We start from the raw sequence: 21,996 nt of genomic DNA, 5'->3' as shown, positions 1-21,996 counted from the left end.
GTGTCCTCATGGGCTGGTTTGAAGTTCTGCAGTGCTTGTGTAATCTCTGTTCTTGGTTACAAAACATTTCTTTTTGGAATGCTTTAAAACAGAACAAAGTCTGGGAAAAGTGGTTCGTGATCTGAGTAGCATTTTTGTACTTGGGGAGCCTGCAGGCTTTGGCTCTTGTATCTCTTCTGGCCTTTGAAGGATCATCGACACTCCCCACTGCTGTGGCCATTGGTCTTTCTACAAAGTCAAACAGTGGGCACACAGCACGGGGGGAGATTCCTGTGCTTCAGTCGCTGACCCTGGCCCTCAAACTGGGAGGCATTCAAGCCTTCAAGGAGCAAATGGTTTTGCTCTAGACAAGATAAATTCTGACATCTTAAATGTCCAGACATACTTGAAGTGGTACAGTTAAGTAAGGTGTTGGTTGGGTCAAATGTTTTCAGGAAAAGAGGATGAACACAGCAGTGTCTGTGGGATTGCAGGTGTTAGATCCATTCATTGAATGACTCATCTCTCTGCTTCTGCAAATTCCCCTTGAGAAAGGTCACCTCAGGTATTATGCTAGTAATACTTTATTTCCTGGGTATCTGTGGTCTGGGACTGGGCATTGCAAAATTCAGATTTCTTGGGCATCCCAGCAAGAGCCCAAAAGCACCGGAGCTGAGCCTTTTGGAGAACCCCTATCTTTTGGGTTGGTTTTAGGATTCAATTAGTTAAAGCATTGGAGCAGGGTGACTGGAGTAGGGGGAGCTGAACTTGTTCAGGGATTAATATTAAGCCCATGTTTAACAGTAAACAGCTGATGAAATCCACCTTTGGCTTGAGGTGCCAGCTGTCAGGAAGGGTACATCCAGGCCACCTCACAAGGACAGAGCAACCTTTGGCAGGTGGTGGGGGTGAGCACCCAGCTCTGTCTTGGTTTGTGTTGTTCTGTGTAATCCACTTTTCCCAGCAGCTTCTACATGAAGAAGCTGCTGCTTTGACAAAATAGCACGCCAGCCCTGCTCCAGCACAGGACAGCGATCTCCCCTGCTCAGGTTAGGCAGCTCCTCCTCAGCAAAGCAGCCAGCGATAACAGAGTCCCCAAGAGCAGTGGGAGAAACGTACTCAACTCAGGCCAGAAGGAGCTGGAGCCAGGTCCTCGCACGCGGCAATGCATCCTCTAAACAAGCTGCCATGCCTGAAGCCGCTCTGTGTTGTAGCAGCTCTGCTCACAGCTGAGCAGTGCCAGCCCTGTTGGCAGGCGGCATCCTCTGCCACATCCCTCTTCTCACCCGCTCCCTTGCCAAGGCAGCCTTTACTCTGCTGTGTCTGATCGAAGGCCCGGCGCCTGTTCAGCTTTTTTTCTGTTAGGAAAGAGTGAGAGGATTGTCGGGACCTTTTTGGCTCTGCCAAGGCCTTTTATGTCCCAAATGTTTCCATGAAAAGACTCCCTGACCACCCTGCCCCCTGACAGCCATTCACTCCAGCCAACAACTTGATATCATTATCTACAAAAGGAGGCCAGTGAGCACCAGGGAGCTCAGAGCCAAGTTTGGGAAATCAAAGGCAAATCTCCCAGCAACAGAATTCTGGCAGAGATGAGGCTGTGCCCCAGCTAGCGCAGGATGGTCTGGCTGCCTGCGTCCGCTGGCTTTCAAAGCACAAAAGAAACATGCTCGGCGTGGTGCCAGCGCTGGCTTTGTTGGGGCTGGGGGTGTGCCTGCCTGCATGTGAGGGCTGCCAGCAGAGTGCCCTGGGGAGCTCAGTGTCAGTCAGAGGCTGAAGCGGTTGGAAGTTTGAACAACCACGTGAAGCTGTCTCCTTTTGTTCAGTGACATTTTTAGGAGATGAACCGTTCAGAGTGATGGAAAACAGCGACAGTTTTGGTCATTTCCCTCCAAATCTCACCTGGGACTTTCCTTCTATTGAGTTGGATTTACATTCTGAAATAGGCATGTGGCTGCTTTGCCATTTTCAGTTTCACTTAATGCTATCTCCAAAGACGCTTTCCAATCCATCTCTAAAGAGCTTTTCAGCAGTGAAAGCACTTGCACTTTGAAGGCACCTCTAGAGGCGTTTTGGAAGGCTGACTATCAGGAGAACTGAGCAGAAGGGGCTTGAGGAGGGATGACATTCCTGTGTTGCAATTGTATTGGGAAATACAGGTGTAAAACTGGTTTCAGTATGCTTTGTCTCACAGACTGTGTCTCCAATCTGCTTGATAGTCAGATAGAGAGGGGTATGAAAACTAGCCAGGAGAAGTGATGATATGGAGAATGTAATTACAGAAGGTGAAGGGAAGGATGCAGACGGTATCGTTACAGAAGGTGAAGGGAGCTGACTTAGCTGAAGCTTGGATGGAGGTGGGATGACAATGCCTGGATTCACCCATCTCTGCAGGTGGGGAAAAAAAACTGGGTGCTTTGCAGTTCCTTGTGAAAAGAAGCTGGAGGTCACCAAAATCTAGAGCAGCCCCGCGGATCCCTGCAGGTCTGCATCAGACAATGAAAGCGTAGGAGGCTAGAGTTGTAGATAACATGGAATGGCTAATTCTGGCACTTTCCCCTCCTGTTCCAGTTTGATCCTGACAACACTGGCTACATCAGCACTGAGAAGTTTCGTTCCCTTCTCCAGAGACACGGCTCAGAGCTGGACCCCCACAAGCTAGAGGTCCTCCTGGCCCTGGCAGACAGCAACTCAGAGGGAAGGATCTGCTACCAGGACTTCGTCAACCTGGTGAGTGCTCCGACTGGCAGGGCCTGTCAGTCCTTAGCTCTGCTTAAAATGCTGTCTAGAGAGGGACATCCTCCCTTCCTCCCTCAACATCACTGTTTGCTGTCTCCCTACATCACACTGCATGGGCTTGCTGAAGCATTCGGTGGTGGCTGAACTCCTAAGCAAAGAGTCAAGTTGCTGATGATTTTTTCCAGGGAGACATGTTTGCATGGGAAGAACCTGTGGGAATTGTTGTAAGAACAGCATGAAGCAGTGGTTGCTGATAGTTTAGAGGCTTTTCCTCTCGATATCAGTTGGTAGCTTAATAAGGAGCCATTTGTTCACAAGCAGAGGTCTGTCAGTCTGGGGGTCTCCTGTTGTATTGAAGGATTTCACCACTTCCAGAAAAAGAATATAGATGAATGTTTGTTGACTTGCTGGGTAGAGTCACATTGCACTGCTGGAGACATCTACAGCAGCAGAGATAGTGTTTCTGGGTCATGTTTGTTATAACCCAGGTAAGATGTCTCAGACTGCATGAGTCGTGATCTGGATACCTCTTTATCTCTACTGATGTGTCAATTAGTGAAGGGATCTCTCTGTTTTTCATCAAGGCAGTTTGGCCAGCCAGCACAGATGTAGATGTGTGTTATTAGATACCCAAGATGGCCTAAAAATCCTTTATTTATTTATTTATTGCAAAACAGGTCTCTTAGGCAGTAGCTGTTCCAGGCACTTTGTCCTGTTCTTGCTCTGTCATTCCCCATCTGAGTCCCAGCAGACTTATTGCAGCAGGAAGAGAAACCTGGGTGTCAAAGGTTATGAGCAGGGAATGACAGTGACGTTCTTCAGGTTTTGCTGGAAAGTTGGTTCTTGATGCAAAATATAATCTGTTTAATTTGTAATAATTTGTAACTGTGTACCTCAGTCAACATGGGGATTTGATCCCTCATTTTGGGGGATTGGACTAGATGATCTTTCAAGGTCCCTTCTAATCCCTAACATTCTGTGATTCTGTGCTTTGTCATGTTCACTCGTGCATTGTCCTCTAGGTTTAGGAAAAAAGCTTATTCTAAATGTGAGACAAGGCATATAATCAGAAAAGCATTATAACAGGGCACAGCTGTCAAGGATCCAGGTTACAGCCTCAGTCTAGCAGTGGTCAGTGTGAAGATGAAATTACACTGATACAATGATATAAAATAGATCTGCTGGACCTAATTGAGCAGTATTATTAGCCCTCTGCATGTGTTTATGTATCCGGTAAAATAAATGAAGAACTATTAAGTACCTCACAGTGAGTGTGAGGTTTCTTTCAGTTCTACCTTAATAAACAGAGTGGTCAATAGTACTCTGTGATCAGCAGCGTATTTATAGTAACAGCTGCTTGTTCTATGGTTTGGTATGTTCAAAGAACCATGTGAGCATTAACTAATCGAACGGCACAACACTTAGGTAGTGGGAAGAGGTATCTTCTGACTTACTTTACAGAAATGATGGCCCAAGGCCAGCCAGAGCATTGGCAGCAGGCTCAGGAAGAGAACAGGGCTTTTTCTCTCTCCTTGCTTCACTGAGCTTGAGAGCAGAGCAAGCTAATGAGACAGGTGGGAGGTGAAAGGCATGGACAGCCTCCTTCTCCTTTGGGAAATGGGAGTTGGTAGCGGTCTGCACCTGCCTGAAGTGATTTCTGCAGAATGGCGAATTGCCTTCATTGCTGTTGAATGACTCCTGTAAAGAAGTCATTGATTTTCTATCATCAGCCCTTCTATCCTCCTTATCTGCATTTTTCGCCCTTGCTAATCGATAGCTAATGCAAATGCCAGAACACTTAAATTACTTACAAGTGGCATCTTTCTTTCTTCCTCCAGTTGCTATTGATTTCCAACATCCAAAATTTTTAGGGCTCCTTTTTCCCTTGCTAGTTTCCTGCTCCCAAACCTTCCTTGTGAACTTCCTGATGAAAAGAAACACCACAGTTGACACACAATTGGAACTCTGAAGTTGGTGAAACACCTCTGATTCACTTTACAGGTGTCAGTCTTGGCACAAGCAGTTATGTGGGGCAGTATTAAGCACGTGCTTTGTGCTTAATGATCATCATCCATCTCTGCTTTTTGCTGAGTTTAATTTGTCTGGTTTGGTAGTTTAGAAAGAATCAATATGCTCTCAGAAATGATGGTGCTGGATCTGGGGACCAGGAAAGCTTGACCCTTTTCTAGATCCACAGAGTCTTTACAAGGCTGGCTCTGTATGTCTGCTTTTTAGTTCTTCATCAACATCCGTGAACAGATACCCTCACATGATCAAGCACTGCTGATCAGCGGATCCCTCATGGCCTCTCAACCACATCCAAGGTACTAAAAATTTGAGCAAGAGGCAAAATGGCACCAGTGAAACCCTGGCCACCAGAGAGGCCTTGAGGGGACGAAGGGGGCTGAGTAACAGAGATGTCTTTAGGTGCAGTTATCAAAGCAGATGTGTGAAAGTAGTGGCGTTCCTACTGGGGTGGTTCATAAGCAGCCCTCGTGGTTTCTTCCTAAGCTTGGTGATGAAAAGAGCTGATAAGCTACCTGCAACACTGTCTAACAAAGCTTCAAAGTCAAAGTGGTTATCCCCACAGCAGAAAGTAGGGTTTAACCAACGGTCCTCAAGGGAACTCAAATGCTCTTCCCTGGTCAGTTCCTGGGATACAATAATCCTTTCTGGTTTTTCTATAAGGTGTGTTCATTTTGATAAAAATTGAGTTGGGAGGGTCCTTCCTTTTTTCAGCCTTTCAAAACCCATGATCTTTGCTGCGTTCCCTGGATGTGCGATAGAATGAGGTGCTGCTTATTCTGCAAGTGCTTGGTTACTTGCTAGAGAGTCCAACGCTGAGAGATGCTGTTAGTGACTTCAGAAGCCATTGTAACTCTGTGATGTGATTATTTCCAAGAGATAGTACAGGCCATAAACTTCACAGAGCAATACTGTTGATTCACAGAGGGGCAAAGTGGAGGTGATTCAGGCTGCAGTGGTAGCTTGTGTTTTGTTCTTGTGAAAATAAAGTACATAACTCTTAGCCTTGCTCTGGAAAAGGAAAACTTCTATAAAACCTAGTGTTTAATAAAGCAGACTTACTAGAAAAGTAAATCACAGCTTATATGGAGACTAAAGCAAAATCTGTTTTGCAGCCCAATGGATCTCACTGCCAGTGCAACTCCACAAAGCAGCCTAGTTCTCTTGAACCAAGTATGTTGTAAAAGCTGATGTAGATTTATTTAATGTGGTCCAGATTGGACCTGCCAGCATGGGACAGGAGAATTCTAGGGGAAGGGAGTGTGTTTGCCCCATTGCTTCAACACTGGCACTACCCTGGGAGGTGCCCCTAGTGCATACTGTAGGTCCCGCTATCCCTGGTTTGGATTTCATGTTTAAAGGACAGGACTGGAAGTCAGGTGGACCTAAGTTTTGTTTCTGGCTCTGCAGCAGACACACTGTGAATCTCTGAGACAGAGTTCATTGCATACCTTGGGAAAAGCAAAAACACTACTGCTTCCAGCAGAAATGTTTAGCTGTAGCTTTGCAGGAACTTGAAGTTGATGTCATATTGTGATGGTGAGCAAAATATATTAGCTAATTATACCCATGTCCTTTGTTTTCCTGATCAAGGGTTAGCACCTGCTTTGCTTTCCCTGGCCTTGTTGGTTTCCAGGGACAGGCTAACTCTTTTGTCATTTTCTGTGAGGCATTTTAAACACTGCGTAACAATAATCAGGTCACCCTAATCCCAACTTTGCTGGTGCCAGCACCTTTACCCTCCAGAGGAAGATTTCCTTTCGTTTTTGTGATTTTTCTCTCTGGTTTGCTTGGAGTATGCTGCCAGACTGCAAATCCTGTCACTTCGAGAGAAGAAATAAAATTGCAGATGCAGGCTAAGAACTCTGCAGCCTTTGCTACAAGTGATGGATACACGGGTCTATTGGCTGTGAGAGGAGGATAACTTTGCAGTAGGTTCTTACTTCGTGGAAGAGGCTGGAACATGAGCTGTTGGTGGAAGGTTGCCTTGTGCTATATCCTGCTGAGCTGAATGCTCAAAGGGAGACTTATCTCAAAATAAGTTTCGAGTTGAATGTTTTAAGATTAAAAGGCTGTTGCAGAATGACCCTGGACTTCAGTTCTAGTGGCCTTGTCTGATGCTTGTAGTTTTGTTCTTCCTGCTGCTAGTCTGGAAAGGTTTGTTGCAGGAAAAGCTTCAGATTTCATAGCTCCATCTCTTCCTCTTTCTGTTTCGTACTAGCTGCACCACTGAACCAGGGCATGTACCCTGCCAACCGTTAAGATGACTCCCATTGCTAACCTCGGGGTTTCCTTCAGCTTCCAATGGGACATCCATTTTAGTGCTTCCTCTGTCCTTGATTCACTGTCTTGGCTGAAACTCTAGGATTCCTGAGCTCTCATCCTGGCCTTAGTTCAGAGATATAATAAATATTTAATTTTTAAAAAGGTTTGAAAATCTCTTACTTCAGTATTTGTTCTAATATTATGCTGAGTAAGAAGTGCTTCTTCTCAAGAGATGGATGGTTGTGCAAATGAGTGGTTATCTGATTGTGTCCTTATCCATCCCCTACCTCCTCAACATATTAAAGCCCTCACTGGGGTGAAAGTTCTTACTCCAGGGAGCACTTCCAGGAGCTGGATACCCTCCTGACAGGTGTTCTTCACTGCTTTTGTCTCGTTTTCCTTCCCATTTTGGAGAAAATGAGTTGTATATCGTTTTTAATACTCCAAGAGCTTCATGCATCTCCTGAGGGGGGAAAAAAGCCATCAGGGGGTCAGGTGGGTATCTTGAAACAGAGTAACCGGCATGCAAGAACTTCTTTTGGAGAGTGTTCAGCTTGTACATTGATCTGACTCCATTAGATACTGGCTGCGTATACCAGCAGAAGAGAGTATTTTCTTCCAAGTGAACTAGTCTGACAAATAATCATTATGCCAAATAAAGTGGAACTTAGCATAGAAATTTCCATCCTTAACCATGGTTCCTCAGCTGTTTCCAATCACATACAGTTGAAACTTGAGAAGCATGATGTCAACTTCAATGGTCATTTTAATTGTGTATGTATCTAAAATACATAAGTGAATGGGAAATATTATAAAGGTATTTTAAAAGAAAACTGCTTCAGAAAATAAAGTCTGGATTCACTTCAGATGCAGAATCCTTCCCAGTACTGAAGGAAAATGAACATGTGCTGGGGTTTTGAGGTTTCAAAGTCTGCTGCATTTTGACACAAAGTTATTTGAAACAGTAAGTTTGACTTGTCTTGTAAGTGCTCTTGTACTGTGGTTTACCTTTTCTAATGGAAGTGCTAGAAGCCTGGGACATTTAATAAGAGTCCAGACAAGGCCTTGAGCAGGGAAGACTCCTGCAATGACAGCGATAATTTATTTGTTTTCTCCTGCACTTTTCTTGAATTCCCAGAAGAAACCACTGCTTAGTCAAAGCTAATCAGGATATTTCCTTTTGTATCCATACTGTTTGGGAAAGGAAAATACTACCAGGTTGGTGCAGAGGATGTGAACATCTGTGACAGATGAACTTAATGCTGAGCTATGTGTTTTGGGCAAAGCAGTCTTTACCCACATTAGCATTTTGTAGAAGTGCATATTGAGGGAAGGAAATAAATGTGAATCTTGAAAGCAAAATTGATTGGAAAAGCTGCATTTGTAAGTAAAGTGGGTTATAAAACTAGAGCTGACAGAGGCTTTTAAAAAAGCATGTGCTAACTTCTGATTTAGTGCTCTGTCTCTTGGAGGATCAGAGCTGGAGAGCCGAATGCATTGCTTGTCGTTGTATGTGTTTAATAATAGCTGGAGACCAACCTCAGAGATGCCAATACCTAGTGGGTGGAAGTCCACATTTTTCTGAACTTCCTGCATGAGTCTGAATAAAAACCATAAAGAGAGTGCTGTGCCCGTCACTTGTGAAGGGCAGCAGCAGTAATATAGATAGCCAAGAAACCTGGAGAAGTTGGTCTGCTAGTAGGAAAAGCCAAGTTCCACTGCAAGTTGTAGGCAATCTGAGATTAATTCTAGACTGACGTGTCCTGAACAAAAACAGGAATCCACTGAAGTTTTACACTGTCCCATACTAGGCTGCAAGGACTCATCCTAAATTTTGTCATTTTCAATATAGAAAACAGATTCCTATCTAAGTGGGCAAAAACTGTCCTTCCCATCCGATGCATCAAACGCACCCTTTGAGCAGAGCTGTAGCACTAAGCCTGCTTTTGTTTTGGTGTGTTAATACTGAAGGGCAATGATGGCAGCACATGGTTACAGGTCGTCAGCCTGGCTGTTTTGCAAAGGAAATTTCTCTCTGCCTAACAACTATTTGCAGGCATGAAGGACTAAGGGAACATGTTGTTTCCTCTCCCCTGATTCCCCATATACTATTTTCTGTACTCATCTGCCCGTAGCTTTAACATCACGCTCATTAAAGAAGTCCCAGATCAATTGCATGAAGAGAAGTGGGGCGGGCTGCCCAGGGCTTCTGGAGCTGCAATAACATGCAGGCCGACAATGGGTCTAGTGTTCCTTCAGCTGATGATTAAATACTTGGCTCATAAATACCAATATTATGTAATTCCTAAATCAAGTCAGCAAATTGTGACCATATGGGAGACTTTCTCTTTGGAAAGATTTGAGTATTCCAAAGTCAGTCTGAGGAACAAAATAGGCTTCTTATCAGGGGTTGGTGAGAGCAGCAGTAGTGACTTAATCCTCTGTCTTTCCTTGTGCCTTGGTTTCACTTCACCTCCTAGCTTGAGATAAAAACCATGATCCTAAGGCTTGTGGGGTTATGTGAGTAGGCCCAGGACTGCGGTGTTTGCTTGAGTCCTGGCAGTCAGCTGTGCTGCCTCTTCAGAGCTTGTTGGCATGATGGGCAATGAGTGCAGGTGGGGACCAGCAGGATATCTTCTTACTGAAAGGCCTAATTTTAACGGGTGCTGAGTACATCCAGTCATCTGTATTTTAATGGGTTGTGGGAGCTTTTGGGCATGTGTAGTGTGTTCCTGACGCTCTGTGTGTCCCTGCCTTACTCGGCTGTAAAACCATGCCAAGGCTATGGCATTTAGAGGGAACTTGGGCCTTCTTTCAACATCCTCTGCTCAAAAGGAGACTTGACAAATATTATTTTTTTTTTTATGTTTTTGCCTGAGGTGGCAGGAGGTTTAGCTAGTGCTCTTAAGGGCTGTGAACAGTTAGAGTTGTAATTATGGGTACCAAAAGGCTTTTAATTTTCTAGGTAAATTGAAACCTGGCTCCTACTGACACAGCACCTGCTGTGAGTAGATTCAGGGAGTCGCCTGTTCCTTGCCGGTCTTGTTCCCTCCAAGGAGTGTGGTGTGTTGCAATCTGGGAAGAATACTTGGTGCTGTATCCTCTGCAGGACTGCAACAGTTCAAGACCTGCTCCATTTCATTTGCAGGCAGTTTTCTCATTGCCTCTTTGCTAAGAGTGCCTCACAGTGTATAGAAATAACCTTGTTGTTTGTGTTTGAGGCAAGGGCTTTCTCCAGCAGTCACATTTGCTACCTAGAGAGCTGTCAGCATTTTTCTCAAGGGCTTCTCTTGCTCTTGTAATATCAACATTTACTGCTTTTCCATCACTACTGGTTTAAATAACTCTTGGCGTTTTATCATCCAGATGTGACCAGAAACAACCAATATGGAACACCTTGTAAAAGTAATGGAGTGTGAGAACAGGTAGTCAAGAGAACAAAGATACAACTGTCTGTCATCATTTGTTGGAGGAAATCATTGTCATGAGCTTCCCTTTTATCTTCTTTGTGACATGTGAGAGGTCCTGTTGTATTTTCCTGTTTTGGAGTAGGAAAGCAGAGCTCTCTACTGGACAGGAGGGCCTGAGGTCAGTGCAGCCTAGTGATCAGAGAATTCCAGCAACCTGGATTCTTCCACTAACTCTATTGTATGACCTTGGGCTCGACTCCCACTTAGTGCTGGGAGGTCCAGCTTCTCACCACCTCAGAAGAGCCACAAGCTTCATTCATCTAAGATGTGACTTCCACAGGGATCCTACAGTATTTCACTTTTATCAATAGCAAGGAGACATTTCTCTTGTGCTTGATTATTACATTGAGGAATGCCTTCAGAAACATCACCCTGATGAATTTGCACTGATCTGACTGTTGTTTGAGTTCTCTGGGCAGCATTAGCAGTAAAACAGAGCAGGACACTGAACTGATGTTGATACGCTAAATTCAGGCAATTGAGCTGAGCAGGTTCCTTTTACCATGCTTAGCAATAACAGTGAGATTCAGTGGTGCTTGAGTTGGGATTCTCTGCTGAATAAATGCAAGGAAATTTGTTACAATCTTAGCATGGATACAAATGTTGGCAGCCTCTGGGAATTCCCTCTCATCTCTCTTACCAGTGTCTGCAGCAAGGAGGTGATCCTCTGCTGAGAATAGTCAGCAAGCTTTGATGCTGAACTGCAATGATCGTTTTCTTTGATTTGATCAGGAAACTATGGTCTTCCACTGAAGTGCTGCAGCAGGAAAAGGTGCTGATCACTTTGTAGTAGGCAGGCAAATCATATGTATTGCTGTAATTAGAATAGACATTACAGCAGCTTCAGGTGACTGTCAGGTATTTGCATCTGTAGTAGGCAAACGTAGCTTCAATCTCAATTTAATCTCATCCACAAGAGGAGTGAAGCCAGAGAGAACAGAATAAACTCTGCAAGGGAGCATCCATGGTGTGTCTCTGACAGGCAGCAAACTTGAGCCAGTGCAAGGTCATTAGGTGACTAAAGGTGATTGATGAAACAGAGGGATGTTGATCACCCACAAAAGCTAAGAAAAGCCTTTCACCTGATAGATGTTTCTCAGTGAATTTCTGTATCGGAGGGAAGGACGGACAGGCTGCAAACAGAAGGCTAAGTAGGGATGGGCAGCTGCTGGGAGAATGGGTCACAGTGCCTGTGTGCAGAGCTTGCAAGGCCAGTGAACCATCACCTCGGGTGGCCTCCTCATCTTCCTCCAGTGATTAAGAGGACCTGGCTCCCTGCAGTGATTACTGTGTTTTAAGCAGCTTGGTCCAGCTTGAAACAATTACTCAGCTGCATGGGCACTGAGAGACAAAGCTCTGGACTTTGCTGTCGTTGAGATATTAGCCAAAACCAGTGTGATCCATGACAACTGGAAGTCAATGCTGATGAACATCGTCTCTCATTTGGTTCTGGGAGGCTGAAGATGCTGGTAGTTTCTGAGATCAGGTAGCAATTCTCTAGGAAGGGGAACCAAGCTTTGCTGCCTTTTCCTGTAAAAGGTCCCCTTACAATGTTTTTAATGCACAGATAGGTATTTTATCTTTTTAAGCTTTCTCTACAAAAGATTCAGCCAGTACAGTGACTCTAATGCAGTAGGTTTGTTTGACATCAGGGCTAATTAGCAATTAACCAAATCTTGGAGCAAGCACTCTCAGACCAGATTTTTTTTTTTTCCTTCCAAGCAGGCTAGGCATAAAATTCCATCTGCCTAATTTGCAAATGCAATTGCTTTAATTATGCATCCAAATTGGGAAAGTGTATGCTCAAAAGATAGATAGCTAATTCTGTGCACGTCTGATGATAATGTGTATACAAGTCATCACTGTCTCAAAATCTGCTCCCTCTGAGGATAACTTAAAAAAAAATAAAAATAAATAAATAATTAAATCCTCTCCTTTCGCAAGTTTACAGCAGCTAGACAGCCTGTATACCAGTTTAGTCTGTGTTTTGTTGGTATTGCTTGTCATTGTTTTTGTTTTACACAAGGGAGTCATTTTCCTTTCCCAGAGCTAAATCCTGCCAACAAGGATCAGAACATAAGGGTTAGCTGCTGTGAATGTACCTGCTTCTGCATTCAAGAAATTCCCTGCCCCTAGAGATGGCAGGTGCAGGGAAGTGCAATAGAGCAGGGAAGGTGAAGGGAAGGAGGACACAGTGCATCCGTGGATGGAGGCTGGCAAATGGGCCAGAGAGTTCAGCTGGGTACAGCCTCTGCTCTACCTTGCCGGTGTTCTGCCCTGACCTCATATATTGGCACCATAATAGAAAATCCTGGTGCTGTTTTTTCTTGCACCCCATGCAGGTGACCTTGTGATCAGGCTGAGACTTGGTTCCTACAGCTCCAGCCTGGTGGTGGTTCTCCTGACTGCATGGGTCTGGCGCTGCCAAATTGGTACTAATTTCCCCTGACAACTGTCAGGCCCTGCCTGGCCTTGCTTTGTCCTCACGGTTTCCTCCTTTTCTTTTTACCCAGATGAGCAACAAAAGGTCGAATAGTTTCCGCCAAGCCATCCTTCAGGGGAACAGGAGGCTGTGCAGTAAGGCACTGCTGGAGGAAACAGGGCTGAGCCTATCACAGAGGCTGATCCGGCACGTTGCATATGAGACCCTGCCACGAGAGATAGACCGCAAGTGGTACTATGACAGCTATACCTGCTGCCCTCCACCCTGGTTCATGATTACCATCACTATTGTAGAGGCAAGTACCTTAATGCCCTGTCTCTGGAAACTCACCCCATGCTGCCCGGGCTTTTGCTGGGACATGACCAAAGACTAGCGTGGGACTAGTTTGGACCCAGACAAGGATGAATGTGAAGCTGATATGAACATCTTGGCTTGCCTGTGTGGGTGTGTATAAGTGGAGACTGTGGTCCTATCTATCTCTGTGTGTGGTGATTAGTCATTGAAGCAATTTGTGTATGAAACCACGGAATCTGGGAAACCAAAGCAAAGTATTTTTGAAGAGCAAAAACCAGAGTAGTTTTAGGGGTAATTCAAATAATGGAAATAGAAATGAAATTCATATGTTCTTTGAATAGAGAGAAAAAGGAGGGAATGGAAACTAGATTAAATATCTTCACCTTATTTCTTTCTCCAATAAGGCCTTTGTACAATTGCTAAGTGATGCACTGGAATAAGCAAGGAGAAGGATATCCTGTGGCACTGATCCGTAGGGTGCTGAGTTCTCTGACTCAGTGGCTGGCTTGTTCCAGAAAGCCACATACATACAAGGTTATGCCAATGTGTTGCACATTCCACATAATAGGGAACTTTCACAGTGAATGGCTGTCACATGGGAGAAAAATTGTTTTACAGTTGGCTTCCCATTCATGATTTTGAGTTGCAAAGTGTTTTTCAGTTAGGTAAGACATTTGCTAACCAAGGAATCTCCCTGCTCTTCTAGGTTGCCTTTTTCCTTTACAACGGAGTGGTATTAGACAGATTTGTGCTGCAAGTCACCCATCCCTTATACCTGAAGAATGCACTACTTTACCATCCTCAGCTCCGTGCTCAGGCTTGGAGGTACCTAACCTACATATTCATGCATGCAGGGTGAGTACTTGCAAACTGGAGAGATTCCCCACAGCTCAGGTTCCCTAGGGAGAGGCAGGAGGAGGAAGCAACTGAATCAGCTCATAAATCAATTTTTAAAAGCCCCAAACACAATAATTCTAAATTTGTCATATAATCTGTAGCTGAGTGTTGGGCAATGAGAAGCAAACCTTCACAGCTGTCTGAAGTTAGGAGGCAACGTAAAGATCTTAAGAGATGCTGCTCTTCTCCCTAAAACTCACCAGATTGAAGTGCAGTGTCCCTCTAGAGGAGGAGTACAACTGGTATAACGAGTCTGCAAAGATGCTGAACTGGTATTTAAGAACTACATGTTGTATTTTTGCTAGACTTCCTAGCTGAGGTTGGAAAAGTCAATTAAACTCCCTGTGCCTATATTATATCACCACTTAGTGATGTTGTCCCTTCTGTAGGGACTGAGGTAATGCTTAGAAGCCTGAGTCAAGACTGACCTCCTGTTTTGTACACACTGTACAAACACCAGTGTTCCCGAAGAGCTGACAGTCTCAAATGACCAGATGGGCAGAGAATGGTTCACCTAATGCAAAAAATAAGATGCAGAGTAAAACGAATTGTCCTTCATTCCATGGGAGGTATGTAGCAGACTTGTGAAGAGAATCCAAGGCATGGCGATTCTAATTCTGTGTTTCTGGACTATGCTAGTCCTCCCAAGATTCAAAGAGACTTAATTATGTGATGTTTGTGATGCCATGGTGATGAGTGAGTGTCACAGGAAAGTTCATCTCTGTACGAAACACTCTACCCCCTCTGTGAGCTTTCTCAGATCATTATCTTCACACATTCCTGGCAGATAATTGCAATTTTCTTTAATTCTGTCAGTGAAGAATCAGAGCAACAAGATTTTTAGCAGTGGTTTATAGTCTGAAACTGGATAAAGATCCTTTATTCTTAAACAGAAAGCTTATATTCCCATCAGTCAATGTTCTCCTTTAAAAGGCCAGAAAGATCAAGAGGATCTTTTCCTTTTTCCACTGGGAAGCTGATGTCTCTTCTCTGCCATGGAATAACAGCCTCAGTGTGTAATTGGCCTTGAGTGCAAGATGTGCCACAGATCTCTAAATAAAAATCATAGTTGGGACAGAATGGACTTGACCCAAGGGGAGAGTAGAAAAAAAAATCTGGAGGAAACTTTTAAATGTGGTGACATCTGTACTCTGCATGCTAAATCCCTCAGAAAAAGTCCTGTATATAGTGGTGTCAATCTACAAGTGGAGGCTATTGGGCTTAGATGTGAGGCTGGTCGTGTAATGAGAATTAGAAAGATCCATCGCTGAGAATGTTGGGGAAACTGGGCTTGTAAAAAGAAGGACTGCTTAATTTTAACTAATGCAAACTAATTTGTATCTGAGTTTTTTCTTCTGGTTTTGTTTTTGTTCTACTGTATCACTTCTGTAACCACAGATTGCTCTGGAATTCCTTTGAAGAGAAGCACCTGCACAATGACAATTTTTCAGCTCTTAAATGTCTTCCTGTGTCACTTGGGCTTCCTTTCCTAACCAGCGTAAGGTCACCCTTATCTGTAGCAGGCAGTACTCTGGCATTCTCCACATTTATTGTCTAAAAAATAACAGGTTTATTTCACATCTGTGGCCAGCTTTGTGATGAACAATGGTGAAGGTGGTGCGCAGAAGACTCATTGTTTTTGTGACGAATTCCAAATTCTTTAGCTACATAGCCCTCAAAACAATGGAAAGTCCTGCTGGAACAATAAACCCCATGACTTATTTGCAGTAGCTAGAGTTAAGCTAAATGTTCACTTACTGCTAACTCATATGTTTAAGCTCCTTTCATATCAGGAGGACAGATAAATCTTAGAAGGGTAATAATGTTTGTAGTGGAAGCCCATCATTCTCCTCTTGTTTTCAAATGAGAGGCTAACACAGTGTCATGGGATTTATTGCTGTTCTGTTCCCAGCTGAGACTTTAAGATGGTAATGTGGACTGCTGCTTAATTTAGTGCACTTGGTCTGCTTTTTTGAAGAACTAGTGACAGTCAGAAGGTGCCCAAGAAGGCAGCAGTTGCTAAGGCTTGGGTGGCTGTGCCTCTAGAAAGATTCCAAAAATGCATGGACTGTGTGATGGTCCTGATGGAGAGAGCTTTGTCAAGGGCTGAAAAGCCAGGCAAAGTTGTAAATTCTGCCCTTCTGCTTTCATGGAAAGCAGACGTTGATTATCGGGGGCCCACACATTTGTAACACTGCCATAACTAATGACTTGCATTGATGCTCAGTCCCATTTGTTTGGTCTCAGGGAAGAAGAAAGTCTTTAATAAATCAATGGAATTGTCATTTCAAGAATGACGCGTTCAGCACCGGCAAAGGCTAATTATATTTTATGGGTGCTTATTGACTGTGGAGCCTTCAATGCTCTTAGCATGATGGGGAGAGGGAGTGAATGGGATCACTCCTGGAAAGTCTTTTAAGAACAGCTGTGAATCAGAGCGGTCACTTTAGAGTCTAGGATAAACTTTGCCGAGCCCTTACAAAAGCTGCCTTTGAGAAACAAGCCCCAGTGCTTTGTGTGAAAATGTCAAGCGCTGCCTCATGATGTTAACTGCCAGCTGAAGCTTCTTTCCTCCCCACGGTAAAAGGGCACTTGGATGGTTTGACTGTATTCTGTGATCTCTGTGTGACCTTTGCTGGTTGTTCCTAATTTAATTCCCAAGTTCTGTGTACATGCAGGATGAGAATGGGTGCCAGAATATACCCATGCCCCCATGGCCTCAAAAGCTTTGAGCAAGATGATAAACATACTCAGTTACGTTCCGTAATCTGCTACAATGGCAAACTGTGGTGCTGAGTGTCTCATGCAGGAGATAAACCTACTCTTAGAGAAACATTGTGGTAACAAACCCATTAAGATACCCAGAAAGGTCTGTTTCCTGAAGCATCATTTCTAGCAGCCTTTTCTGGTCCTCCTTTAAATCCTCCTGTATGAGATGATTGTATCCTTAGTGCATCTATCTTGCCATCAGCACTTTATGATGTATATGGGAAATTGCTATGGTAACATGAAGAAAGACTAACACAGTGAAAATACATGCAACTTAAGCCAATTATTTCTAGGGGAGCAATTAATTTCTTGTATAAAATACAACATAGATTTACATTAGATACTTTGCACTTCTTCCCCCAAAAGACACCGGTCTTCTTCACTAAGGGTGCCATTGGGTCCTTTCAGCCCACTTTTCAGTGAAAGCAGTCGGGTACTTTTAATACAGAAAAGACAGCCCAGTCACAGCCCTGTGAGCACAGGATAAATCTCAGATGCTAGCTGAGTATTGAAGAGGGAGCCTGTTCAGATGCCTGTTGCTGTTGTTACATCACTGGAAGACCCTGCAGGTGTTAAAGCCATGGGAAAATACTTGTATGAAGCTTTGAAAAGTAGCAAGACAGTTTTGTTAAGTGTTATTGATTAGAACACCAAAGAATTTGCTTTGAACATGTTGATTTGTCATAGCAGAAACCTGCTGCAGCTGGTCTTTACCTAATACGAAAGTCCTAGCTGTCACACTCTCTCCCTTTAGGCTGCAAGTGATTCCACATTTGCTGATGTGTGCAGCAGGGTTTGCTACGAGTCTTAGCCCTACTCTTTCCATTGTGTTTAACAGGAGTTTTACTGAGTATGATGGGAACAGGGGAAGAGAATAGGCAGCTTCACTGGATACGCCTGGCATCCCGCTGGGTGGCTAACATCAGCCAGACATGAAATACCCTCTGCTTCCCGCTTTGGCCATGATCACTTGGAGGTTGGCTCAGCAGAAAAGGTTGGGGGGCAGATAGCACAAACAGTATTTCTGCAATTATAAAAATTAGATAGCACAAACAGTATTTCTGCAATTATTTCTGCAATTATAAAAAAAAAAAAAAAAAAAAAAGTGTGCCAGAAAGAAACTATCATTGTTTTGGGACTGCCAGGCTTACCTTGCTTTTGATTCAATATCTGCTCCCCATGATGTCAACATATGTGCAGGGAAAAGCTATATCATTAGGAGAAAAAAAGAGGAGTCCAGTTTCTAGCTGTTTTTCGTGGCTCTACTGCAATCTTGCTGCATTTTGGGGGCAAGTCATTTAACTTCTTTACATTTTTTCAAATCCTCTATTTAAAAAATAAAAATGAAACAAGAAAAACAAGTAACATGTCTCACTAAGAACTGAATGTGCTGTGAGGTCTTTGGCTGAAAGGCCCTGGGAGGATATAAAAAGATGATGAGCAGGAAAGAAAGAAGGAACATCACAACTCTCGGTCTGATTGTTCCAGGAACCATTGTTTTTTCCCAGTGTTAAAATTTACTCTCATGAAGCAGTTGCTATTTGATCTCCTTTTGAGATATGTCTGTCACAAGGTTAGAGAAGGGAGATGAAGAGTTAGAAAAGAGGACATTTTTTTTTCCCCTTTCTCTCCTTGCTGCAGGATAGAACACCTTGGACTCAATGTTGTCCTTCAGCTCCTGGTTGGGGTTCCCCTGGAAATGGTGCATGGAGCTGCAAGGATCAGCTTTGTGTATGTCGCTGGAGTTGTAGCAGGTAGGTTACACCTCTAGATGCCCTAGATGGAGAGGCACCTGAAAGTGATCTGTGATGAATTAACATAGAAGAAATGTTTTGTGACATTTGGGTATAGGAGAAGAGCAGTCACTGATTTTTCTCTATTTTGAAATTCTTTTGGAGGCTGGAAGTGGGAAATATGCTACAACCTGACATCTGTTTCTAACTATCCATAGGCATAGTGTTTAGGAGACCTGCTTTAAAAACAACAATCCCCCCCCCCCCCAAAAAAAAAAAATAGCCTTGCTGTAGCTGGTCTTCCTGAATGGGGTAGTCATGCTGTCATAGTGTACCTTTCCTCATGTCCCATAGAGGCCTAAAAGAAAAGCGTCATCATAGACGCCTGCATGAAGAATCTTCCCCCTCCTCCTTCTCACCCCTAGGTCCTGTGCCAGTTCTTTCTCCATTTGTCCTATGCTGTCTGGTTCCTACAGCTAAAGCCTGAGTAAGCAAGAAGCATTTGGTTGTAACTTGTGAGCAGCTCACAGGAATCTGGAAACTCATTTAATCATGAAGCCATAGGTTTTGATTGATTTTTAGTTTGTTTTGTATTGCTTTTATTTATGTTTGGCATTTCCAGCAGTTTGGAGGTGATGAAAGTTAGCTGACAATAGATCAACATCTAATTAAAAAAGTAGAGGGTAAGAACAACCAATGGCTTTGCAGTGGAACTCAGACAAGGATTGACTGCCTTAGCTCAAGATTTATGGTGATTTTCTTTCCAGCCTCATAACTTTATTTTTTTCATAATGAGCAGATAAAGCTATTGTAAAATAGGCTGCATTGAGTGCTAATAAATCCTGCATTCCAGAAGGGAGACTGTGAAAAGAATAATTGGGCTAGGACACCAGACTAGGCATGGTACAAACACCATGCTCATTAACGGAGAGAAAGCAGTTAGCAGACCAGCTCCAGAGTCCCTTGCCTATTATTTTAATAAGCATTAAAGTGGTCCCCAGCCTGCAACTTTGCAGGCACAAACTCTTCTACTTAGATAGTCTGACAAGTCATGGGGCTTCACTTGTGTACATACACATTGCACATCTGTGCCAGGTAAGCAAAGCAAGTAAACACTGAATGTGCTGTGACTGAGAGCAGGTGAGCACTGTGAGTTGCCAGCTGCCTCTCGGATTCCTGTGGCCGTGGGCTTGCTGGCAGGGTCTGCAGGGCCAGAGACAGGCTTCAGTGGGCATTGGGCTGGGCTGAACACTCAGGGCAGTGCAGGCTGTACCCAGAGCCTGAGTGAGGCTCACTAGCCCAGCCAGCATTATTGGTGTGTTTCTGCTACATGAATGATCTCACTTTTTTTTTCTCAGGCTGCCACATCCTCATAGACTTGCCTTTCATATCTTGTAACCTGTAAATTGCATGCCAAGTAAATAAAAGTGCCAAAAGGAAAGGGAAAACTTCTGTCCTTTAGTGCAGGATGGAACTATAAAGGTGATCAAACACTCTCAGACAGAAAAGCATCCCACGATGCCTTTACCTATTTGAGTTGTTAGCCGGTTATTAAACATGCCTTATTCTTTGATGTATGCCAGGAGATGGAAGAAAAAGCATACGTATGCTGAGGATCTGGCAATTTAAAAATAAAGCAGCTCCGAAACAACCAGGAATAAAAAGTCAAATGCAGACATGCTGCAGTGGCCACTCCCTACTTTTATGTTTTTTTCTCATTGTCTGGCTTTGCTAAAAGGACATGTGGAAATGCAGAGTGAGAAGTGTGTGCTCAGTGCTGTGTCCAAGCATTTAACTGCAAGTTGTCATTAATCCTTTCTTAACTTCTAATTAACTTTTTCCTTAATGGCAGTGCTTAAGAGATGAAAAGTCTCAGGGCCACAGGGTGAAGAAGGGAGCTGTGAGCTGAGTTGGCTGGTGGAACCTTGGCTCTGTCTTGACCCAGACTCGCCTGAGCAATTAGCGAAGAAGTCTGTTAGAAGATTCTGTACTGCTGATGACTCTCTCAAGATTTGTTGTTTCATTTTTCCCCTTCCCTACTCATCATAAACACCTTCATTAACCCTGCCTTGTGACACCAAGTCTGCCTTTGTCTCTCTTCAGTTACTCTTAAAGTTTGCAAAGAAAGGAGCTTTGAGCAGGTCCAGGCCTCTAATTGCAATAAAGAGAAGCAGTGTCTATGTTTGAGTGTATTGTTATCAGTGGTGCCTTTATGTGATTGACCTGTCATTTTTCCATCTCGTGTTTACTGCCTCCATCCAGGTTATTTTTAGGTAGTTTTACTCTGCAGTTTTATAAGTAACAGACTGTGCTTTGATCAGAGTCTTTAGTTTAAGTTACCAGTCCCCAGTTCCTTTTCACTGTGCAAATATTTAATCTTTCCAGCATGGGAGCTACTTCTATTTTATTCTCAAAAGAGGGAAAAGACAAAGACACTTGTCTGTCTTCTGCTTCCTTGTTGCTTTGATCAGGGTGTAAGTACCTTCTGCAGCACAGTGTTGAAGATACGTTGCTGCTTTGTTCTGGATGCTTTTAGCTTGGATGCTTTTAAAGGAGGTGGAAAGAAATAGACTGATTCTTATTTTCCCCTCTCCTTTTTCTTTATCCCTGTATTGCTGACCTGCAGCATTTAACACAGAAATGGCAGGTTAGTAGGGCTGTAGGGTAGGAAACGGTGGCTGGCAATTTTAACAATCCTTGTTCTTCCTCCCAGGATCCCTGGCAGTGTCAGTAGCTGATATGACAGCACCTGTGGTGGGCTCCTCCGGAGGCGTGTATGCACTTGTCTCAGCTCACTTGGCCAATATAGTCATGGTGAGTACCAGAATGACTGTCTAACCCCATTTAAAGTGAGTGAATCCAGCCAGATAGGTGTCCCAAGGGACCGGAAACAGGGCCCGATCCCGTTGTTTGTCATTCAGAGCTTGCCCAGTTGTCTTGTCCCAGTGGCCTGGTGCTGGAATGGAAATGTGACACTGTAGTTGGTGGCTTTGTGCACTGATGGCTAGCAGCTTGTCGGGAGAAGCCAAAGATCCTGGTGTAATCCAAGATTTATTATTGTACTTCCGTCTATTAGCTCTTCTTGAAAGGGATTGAAAGAGAAGGAGCTGACTGGATCTGCAGAAGTTGCAGAGCTGTTTCTGTCTGCAGAGCATCATGTTGTGTTAGGGAGCACCTAAAGAAATGTAGTGTTTGCTGGCTCTATGTGCAGAATATCCCTTATCCGCTTTTGTAAAACCCAGACTGAGACTGAAACTGAACCCTGGGCATAGTAGTGATGCTATCTTTTGTCTCTTTCACCTCGTGAAGTACTTTACAAAGGTCAGTGAATATCAGCATTGTCGTTCCTCTTAGACCTGGAAACAGTGGCATATCCAAGGTC

The 21,996-nt window shown here is 43.8% G+C and overlaps 1 protein-coding gene across 8 annotated transcripts in view; it reads left to right on the top strand.

Annotated features, from left to right (window-relative positions):
* Positions 1-21,996, top strand: part of RHBDL3 (rhomboid like 3) — a gene marked incomplete at its 5' end in the record, with an annotated part of 71,576 nt that overhangs the window by 42,362 nt on the left and 7,218 nt on the right. For 7 of the 8 annotated variants that reach the window (XR_014684524.1, XM_084491913.1, XM_084491910.1 and 4 more), the window contains 5 exons: positions 2,551-2,709; positions 12,992-13,216; positions 13,922-14,070; positions 18,523-18,635; positions 21,328-21,428. Coding sequence is in view for 7 of the 8 variants with exons in the window: in XM_084491910.1 (XP_084348036.1) it covers positions 2,551-2,709; positions 12,992-13,216; positions 13,922-14,070; positions 18,523-18,635; positions 21,328-21,428 (747 nt within the window). The remainder of the gene's footprint in view (positions 1-2,550; positions 2,710-12,991; positions 13,217-13,921; positions 14,071-18,522; positions 18,636-21,327; positions 21,429-21,996) is intronic. The other variant, XM_084491912.1, reaches the window with a different exon arrangement.

Source organism: Aythya ferina (assembly GCF_964211825.1).
Source record: "Aythya ferina genome assembly, chromosome: 18".
Taxonomy (NCBI): Eukaryota; Metazoa; Chordata; class Aves; order Anseriformes; family Anatidae; genus Aythya; species Aythya ferina.
Note: the sequence above shows the minus strand (reverse complement) of the source record. Positions and strands in the feature narration are given on the sequence as shown.